The sequence below is a fragment of the Zootoca vivipara genome, chromosome 10 (assembly GCF_965207765.1).
Source record: "Zootoca vivipara chromosome 10, rZooViv2.hap1.1, whole genome shotgun sequence".
NCBI lineage: Eukaryota > Metazoa > Chordata > Lepidosauria > Squamata > Lacertidae > Zootoca > Zootoca vivipara.
The window spans coordinates 59,264,701-59,273,455 of NC_142593.1; the positions used below are offsets into that span (position 1 = coordinate 59,264,701).

At 47.7% G+C, this 8,755-nt stretch overlaps 1 protein-coding gene across 2 annotated transcripts; it reads left to right on the forward strand.

Annotated features, from left to right (window-relative positions):
- Positions 1-1,876: 1,876 nt before the first annotated feature.
- On the forward strand, positions 1,877-8,514 carry LOC118077317 (aquaporin-7-like). Of its 2 annotated transcripts, XM_088652819.1 has the most exons (7): positions 1,877-2,026; positions 2,169-2,289; positions 4,553-4,679; positions 5,320-5,457; positions 5,729-5,847; positions 6,587-6,804; positions 8,026-8,514. In XM_088652819.1, exons 2-7 carry the CDS (start codon positions 2,200-2,202, stop codon positions 8,189-8,191), a joined length of 858 nt encoding a protein of 285 aa, XP_088508945.1. In that variant the 5' UTR covers positions 1,877-2,026; positions 2,169-2,199; the 3' UTR covers positions 8,192-8,514. The 2 variants fall into 2 exon arrangements, with proteins under 2 accessions (XP_088508945.1, XP_060136368.2); XM_060280385.2 differs by lacking the exon at positions 1,877-2,026 and having other exon boundaries at positions 2,062-2,289.
- Positions 8,515-8,755: the final 241 nt, after the last annotated feature.

Below are 8,755 nucleotides of genomic sequence, written 5' to 3' on the forward strand. Positions count from 1 at the left end.
GCGCTTTGCATGAGAAGGCTCCAAGTTCCCAGTCCCTGGTGTCCTTTTCTCTGCCTGAGACCATGGAGAAGAAGAAGAGTTTGGATTTGATATCCTGCTTTCTCACTACCAGAAGGAGTCTCAAAGCGGCTAGCATTCTCCTTTCCCTTCCTCACCCACAACAAACACTCTGTGAGGTGAGTGGGGCTGAGAGACTTCAGAGAAGTGTGACTAGCCCAAGGTCACCCAGCAGCTGCAGGTGGAGGAGCGGAGATGCGAACCTGGTTCCCCAGATTATGAGTCCACCGCTCTTAACCACTCCCAGAAGGAGCTCTTAACCACTACACCACACACATCTGCCAGGGATATTAGACAGTATTAGATGGGCAAATGGTATTCTTTCATATGCAGAATGAGAAAAGTTTCTCAGACTCAGCTGTTGACAGGTCGCCAACTTGGATGGCATACCCTCCACCATTTCTCCTATGAAAATAGGGACGTGCTATTCCATAACAATACAAATTTTATTATTTATACCCCACCCATCTGACTAGATTGCAGCAGCCATTCTAGGTGGCTTCTAACATATATAAAAACAGAAAACATTGAAACTGACACGGGGACAAACAGAAGAAGACACCTTCACCCCAGTATGGTTCCCCTTTATCACTTATACAGCCCAACAGGACAATGACAAAAACTTACCGTCAGCATACAAATCAATATGGCTAACTTGATCAAAACACCCTCCCTCCCCACTCACGCAAGAAATTAAGGATCATCACAGCCAACCATAAATGAACAACCACATTCTAAGACAAATCCTGACCTCTCTCACCAACAAAGAAACACGAACAAACAACAGAGAACCTGCACAAACGACGCTGACGCCGAACCCCTACACATATCAAGAAAAACAGAAACATCGGCAATCCACCACACCCAACTCCCCATCCCACCCACCTCTTCCCCCCCTTCCTTATAAGGTCTCAACAAGTAAAATTGATGTGTAAAAATGATGCATGAAAATGAGGCATTGCACTACCTTTGTAACCTAAGAAAATCTTTAATAAAAATAATTATTAAAAAAACAAACAGAAAACATTGAACATTTTTTAAAAAAAAACTTCCCCATACCGGGCTGTCTTCAGATGTATTCTAAAAGTTGTATAGTTACTTATCTCCTTGGCTCGGGGGTTGCATAACTCCATACCCTCCAACAGTTCTCCAAGGAAAATAGGGATGTCCTAAGGAAAAGCGGCACATTCCGGGATCGAATCAGAATCTGGGAATGCTTTTGCAATTCTGGGATTGTCCCTGGTAAACAGGGACACTTGAGGGTCTGAGATGGCTTTAAAAGAAGTTTAGATAAATTCATGGAAGACTACGCTACCAGGGTCTGCTAGCTGGGAATCGCAGGTGTGCAGAGGACTGTTGCGCTCACGTCTCGTCTGTGGGCTTTCCAGAAGAGGAATTTTATCAGCCACTGTGAGAACAGGATGCTGTACTAGAGGAGTCCATCACCTTATTGTTTTATTTCTATTCAATTTGAATCCTGCCATCTGTCCAAATCTCTCAATTTCTTCTAATGCTTCTGCAACACTTTTGCCTGGATTTTCTAAAGTTAAAACCAGACCATCCGCAAAGGCCTTTAACTTAAATTCTTTTGCCCCCAATTTAATACCTTTAATCTTTGAAAGCTCCCTCAATCTATTTTATAATACCTCCAGGTCCTTTTCTCTTTTCTTGGGTTTCATCTTTGACCCTTTGCATGCGGGCTTCCCTTAAGGCAGGTCTGTTTGCCTTCCAAGCGCAGCTGATGTCACCAGGCAGAGATGATAAATTGCTTCTGTGGTTCATGGGGCAACGAGGATACATAGCTGGGATAGCTCAGTCAGCAGAGCGCAAGACTCTTAATCTCAGGGCTGTGGGTTTGAGCCCCACGTCCAGCAAATCTTCTCTGCACTGGATGACCCTTGTGGTTTCTTCTAACTCTACAATTTTATGCAAGAAGGAAGGAAGGAAGGGTGGAGAGAACAGGTTGCAGGTCAGGCTACTGCTTAATTGCCTTGTTACCCTTTAACCAGGCTTCAGTCGGAGCTGTCAGGTGGAGACAGCCTGCGAAGGGGAGGACACTGGCTCACTTCAGAGTGTGCCACAAGGAGTTATGACATCTGCCTTCCCAACAGGGACTGAATCTCCTGCCTGTCGGCGACCAAGATGCTGAAGAAAGTCATCGGCTGGCTGACGATCCGAAATGAAACCATCCGGCAAGGACTGGCAGAGGCTCTGTCCACCTTCATCCTGATGGTGAGCAGGACAGGGGTGCAGGGTGCAGGGGTCATTTGAAGAGGGAGAATGGGTGGCAAAGGCTGGGGCATGCACACACCTCCTTCTTGTTCCTGAAAAAGTGATGTGTGTGGATGAGGAAGGAGGCAGGAAGGGGACCCAGTCTGCATCAGCAGCAGAATTTATCAAGTTTGCAGATCAATAGCGGAACCGAAACAGGCATCCCTCAAAAGGGGAACATATCTAAATTTTGAGATATGATTCTCCAGTCTGTCAGTATGTGTGCAAAAATGCACCTGTTAGGTCTGATCCTGCCTCGGGGCTCTTCTGAACACTGCAGTGTTGTGTGTGCCAACTATATTAGGCATGTCCAACAGGTAGATCGTGATCTACCGATAGATCACTGGATGTCTGTGGTAGATCACCGGTAGATCAGTGGCTCCCCCCCAAAGAAGCTAAAAAACTTTGGCTTCCCTAAAAAAAAAATCAACACCTTTGCCCTGCACCCCTAAAATGACCTGAACCACCAAAAACAGGGCTTTCCTTCCTAAAAAAAAGCTCAGTGTTGCTTTCCTCCTTCCTAAAGAAGCTCAACAACTTTTATGTGAACCCCAGAAAACAGGGCTTTCCTTCCTAAAAAAAAAGCTCAACAACTTTGACTTCAATCCCCAAAAAGTGGGTAGATTACTGCCAGTTTTTAACTCTATGAGTAGATCCAGGCCCGGCTCGCCCATTGACTCTAGTGGCACAATGCACCACGGCGCCTGGGCGATCAGGGGACGCTGAGGGGTGCCCCAGCAAGTGGGGGAGCTTCGCGGTGGCCTCCCTTTTCCCTCCACCAGCCGCGCCGCGAGAGCAAGGAGGGAAGCAAGCGGAACAGGGGCACTAGGACCCTGTTCCGCTCTGCAGCGCCAGGGTCATACCTCACCCCGGCGCTGCCTTTCATTGGTGACGCCACATGACAGCACCTCTACCAATGAAACGCAGCGCCCTGTTGGCGGGAAGGAACCCGGCGTGGCCCGGCCTGCCCAGGCACCCCGCTCTGCTGGGAGAAGGGAGGAAGGCTGCGCGGAGCAGCGGCGCCCCCTCCCCCACTCAATCTGGCGGCATTGGACAGGCAGGCAGCCAGCCTCCGGCACAGCGCGGCCCTGCTGTGAGGTGCGGGGGCCGCCGTGAGGCTCCCGCCGCCCGGCACACCAGGTAAGAGTTTTCCTCTTTTTTTAGAGTGGGGTGGCGCCCGAGGGATCCCTGCACCAGGGCGCCCGATGACCTTAAGACGGCCCTGAGTAGATCGCAGTCTCTTGGAAGTTGGCCACCCCTGAACTATATCTTTAAAGCACGTTCAAAGAACATTGCCCTCCGCTCAAAGAATTCTGGATACCGTAGTGTGTTAAAGGTTGCTCGGAACTGTAACTTTGTGAGGGGCAAACTACAGGGCCCAGAATTCTTTGAGGGAAAGGATAGGCGTCAGAGCTGCTTTAAAGGCATACACAGTCAACAATGGTCATCTCCACCCCTGGTTCTGGGCACGAAGAATCAGTGTTTCTCACACACCTGCTGTGACCCACGACCTGAGCACTGCTCATAATCCCCGTTTAGTGATCCACCTGGAGATCAGCAAACCTTTCATATGCTCAACAGTATATTTGGAGCAGCAAACAACAACCCGACTCAAAGATGATATTGTGGGAGAAAACGGGGGAGGACATTTTGTGCTGAACTTCAGTTTGCATTAGGTATCTGATTGTATTAATTGGTTATGGATTGGAACCCATTGTCTCATGATTTGGAGGAAGCATCTGATAAAAGCACCGTTGCGCCCAACTTAATGAGGAACATTTCTTCAAGAACAGCTCATGCAATACTATTTTTATTTTTTTAAGCATCTAACCGGCTAAAAATATAGTATTATTATTCCAAGGGCTGTTTAATCCATTACCATCGCTATTACATTCAGTATTAGACACTTTGGGATTAGACAGGGATAGTGGCATTACAATCTGGAAAGAAAATACAGTGGTACCTCTACTTATGAACGCGATCCGTTTTGGGGTGCCGTTTGCACCCCGAAAAGTCCGTAAGTAGAGTGTCGCTACTGCGCATGCGCGAAGCCTGATAGAGCGCTTCTATGCATGTGCGAAGCACGCAGATCACTTCTGCGCATGTGGGTTTGCCGCGTTCGCTTTGACACAGGCGATCTTTGCACAGGTGATGTTGTCCTGCTCCCATGATGATGGATACCTTGACACATAGGGGTCTCTCTTCTTCCCCCTCCCCCCCACAGATTTTTGGACAGGGCTCTGTTGCCCAGGTGGTACTAGGAAGGAATAGCTATGGGCAGTTTCTGAGCATCAATCTGGGATTTGGATTCGGTGTCATGTTAGGAATCCACGTAGCTGGTGGAATCTCAGGTGAGTCTGGTAGATAATGTGCCTGGCAGATCTCCCTTTTAATATCAGCGATGCAGTTTCAATCCGTTTAGATCTGGACATAAATTGCTTTAGGACCTGGAGAACTTCCACACACCAGAGGTCTAGAAACGTACAGATTCAGCCTTGAGGCCATCTGTATACTCACAGAACCACGGTTCTCAGGGTTAAGAAGCAGGTCCCAACACCCACTCCATGATGCCTAGAACAACTTCCATAATCTAAGGACCACCTTGCTGAGACTTGCCTCCAGCAGCTGAGGGTGTGGAATATAAGTTCAGAACCGGCTTGTTTTGATTCCCCCCCCCCAATTGTGTTATTTTTTATTGAAACTTTTCAGCATACGATACCATAAAAAGCAAACTAATCTAAATGAAAAGGAAAACAGCCAAAAAGGATAAAAGTCTCCTTTTGCTTTTCCATCACTTAGCATTTCCCTATTTTGTGTTTTTTAGCAAACGCTCTCAGAATTGCTCTTTGTTGTGTTGTTTTTGCAAAGATAGCCCTTCTAAGAATTGGCAAGACGGAAGGGGTGGCTTGCAAATGCTATTATTGCTACTACTACTATTACTATTATCATCATTTACTCTCATATTCCTACCATTTCTTTTGTCCCTGGAAGGTGCTCACATGAATGCAGCAATTACATTTGCAAACTGTGTCGTGGGGAATCTGCCATGGTACAAGCTTCCGGCGTATGTGATTGGCCAGTTCATGGGATCCTTCTTGGCTTCTGCTATGACGTTTGCACTGTATTATGGTATGCTATTTCCCTTGACCCCCAACCCCTCACAAAGCCACTAGAATAGCTGGGGAGAGAGAAGAACTACCCTGATTTTTTTGTGGTTGTTTCAGTGACACACACACATACCCTTATCTCTCATAAACACACACACACACACACACACAGAGAGACACACACATTGCGGGTCCGTGGAAGGGCAGAGTGTTTCGATCTAAAAGTCCACTTGTAGCCTCTCCAACTTGTGCTTTTGCTGTTGAACTGTGTAATCTGGTTGATTCCCTTTCAGAGGCCCTGATCGATTATACCGGGGGGACCCTGACTGTTGGAGGACCCTCTGGCACGGCAAACATCTTTGCCACCTACCCGTCTCCATACGTGTCGACTTTGGGCGGCTTTATAAATGAGGTTGGCGCACCAGAATTGGCTTTTACTTATTTAATTCATTAAAGTTATATCCTTTTGGTTATATACTGTACTTGAAAAACCATACCCAAAGTGGTTTGCTAAAAGAATAAAACAGTAGGATTATCAGGGAAAGCAGTTAAAACACAACTATTTCATAGGGAGTCATTCTATAGCTTCTAGATAATAGACACGGAGAGCTTGGACCACACTGAAATGCTAAGATAATAATTGTCCTCGTACAGGACTCCTCCTTAAGAGACAAATGAACCCAATCAGTCTTCAGAATGCAGGGGGTGAAGACAGGGCTGGCCCAGCCATGAGGCAAAGTGAGGTGACCGCCTCAGGCGGCAGGATCCACTGGGGCAGTGGATCCTGATAGGCACAAACGGGCTAGTAAGTATAAAACCAAATTTACTAGAATAATAGCTGGAATAGAGATAGGCTACTAACCATTCAAACAACAAACATACTAAGGTGCCATGTGCAAAACAGGGACTGGAGATACTGTAAACATGGAGTGGATAAATGTACAACTCTATCTTAACAAGTGACATGTACAGTAAACATTATACTGTACAGACTAGATTAATGAACCGTTCCACAAGTACCGTAAGTCCAATCACGGAACGGCTACCCAGTGCCACCACAACGGTAAGGATAGCATAGTTGCCTCTTCTGCCTCTGGGCTGCCATCTTTTTTTCATCCTTCCTTCCTTCCCTCCTTGCCTCATCCCCGCAGTTCATGACTACAACTGTGCTATTGATCGGAATCCTCGCCATCAACGACCTGAACAATGCAGGTGCTCTTCCAGGCACCCATGCCTTGAGTATTGGGCTTCTGGTTGCGGTCATCGGCATGTCCTTGGGGATGAACACAGGCTACGCCATCAACCCTTCCAGAGACTTGCCACCGAGGATCTTCACAGCCATTGCTGGATGGGGGCTGGATGTCTTCAAGTGAGTGCCTTTTCTCTACCATAGAATCGTAGGAGTTGGAAGGGACCCTTTATTGCATGGATTGATTAAGTCTGATTACTGAACCTTTTTTCTTATTATTCCTGGTTCGCTCTGCCCGTCAGGTGCAGGGTGGGCAACAACCACTTACTTAAATATTGATTAATTGAAACAAATTGATTGGTAGCTCTTGTGGATGCAAAAGTAGGTCTGAACCTCCTCTCCCTACATTAGGTGAAATTTCAAAGTTAGGTCATTTATTGAGCTATCACATTTCTTAAGGACTGGAGTAAATGTACAAAGGGTGCTTTTGATGTGCACCCTACCTCCTCTCCAAGGAATTCTAGGTGGTGTACCTAGGATTTCCCCCTTTTAAAAGTACAAAATGAAAGTATAAAAAAGGTGGAAATAGGCCTCCTGAACTTGATGCAGTCCTTGGAAGCAGGATGGGCCAATAAATTAAATCAGAATCCTGTTTTGTGTAATTGGGGATGCAGAGTGGGAGACTGCCAGATCTGGACGAGGTTGCACTCTCCCCCCGCCCCCCCAAAGGAGCAGCTTGGGGGTACAGCTAGATACAACACTGTCAGCGGAGGCCCAGGTGGTCTTGATGGCAAGGAGCCCCCTTCCGTTCCCCTAGCTCAGCTGGAACCCCTTTGGGACAGCTATGCCTTGGCCATTGCGCTCCATGCTCTGGTAACTTCCAGGCTGGATTGTTGCAACACGCTTTACTTGGGGCTGCCCTTGAAGACAGCTCAGGCAGGGATGATGGGAGTTGCACTCCCACAACCTCAGGAAGGGCCACCCTTGCGTTGAAGGAAGGCTGAGTTGTGATGGATGTAACTGAGGGGCAGTACAGGCAAGGGATGGTCCAGTTCAGAGATGGGGAAGATACATGCAGAAACCATTTTGTGTGGGCCCGATGGATGCACAATCACACACGCACACACGCTGCTGCTGACCTGGAAGCGCCCCAATATGGGGCAGGACACCCATGGGGGTCAGGAAGGGAACCTCTGCTCAAAATGGTTGTCACCTGTAGTCACCATCCAGCAACAAGACGGTCACGGCTTGCCCATCAAAAGGACCAGATCCTTTTGAATACTGCCACCAGGTCGACAAAGAACCACGAGGGTTGTGCTGTCAAAGAAGGAGCTGAGCTCAATTTCTGCTCTTGGCTTCTCCTAGAACCGAATAAAACCAGCTTTTCTCCCCCCCCCCCAGGGCATCAAATCATTGGTGGTGGGTCCCAATAGTCGCACCGATGTTGGGAAGCCTCTTTGGAATTTTCATCTACAACATCTTCATTGACTTTCACAATCGCCCTCGGCTGGATGGGAGCAAGAAGCCAGAATTGAAGGGTGAAGAGACCATTGAGCAGAGTCTGTGAAATCTGGACTCCCGTCCACCGGATGCTGGACAGCTCCATAGCAGACAGCTATCTGCTATGACCACAGTGCCCAAGAGCGTGCAAGCAGGCATCAATCTATGTACTTAGCTAATAAACAGAGTGCACTTTGGGGGGGGGGGGGAAACAGGGCAAGGCTGGAAGGTATAAGTTCATTCCTGCCCTGTGCTCTTCTCACTCAGCTGCTGCTAGTGAGCTGCATCTCATTGCTTATGTAAGAGCCTTACTGAAATCTCTTTAGGCAAGGATGCTCAAGGGGTGCGCTGTGAGACGCTGCCCTTGAAAAATACACCATCACTTCAGTACTTTCGGTTATAATAGATGGGTGACCCAACGTTTTCCTTGTAGACAGAAGTAGCCCCAACCACCCCGTTTGTGAACTATGTGCAACAATTGTGGAAAGATGCAGGAGAACTTCTAGGCTTGGCTATGACGTACAATCAGGCGTAAGACTCCTGGCTGCATCTGGCTGCTCCCTGACTGCCGTAAGACACAGAAACACCCTCTTCCTGTGACTACCATTTAACTCTTCAAACAAATTCAATT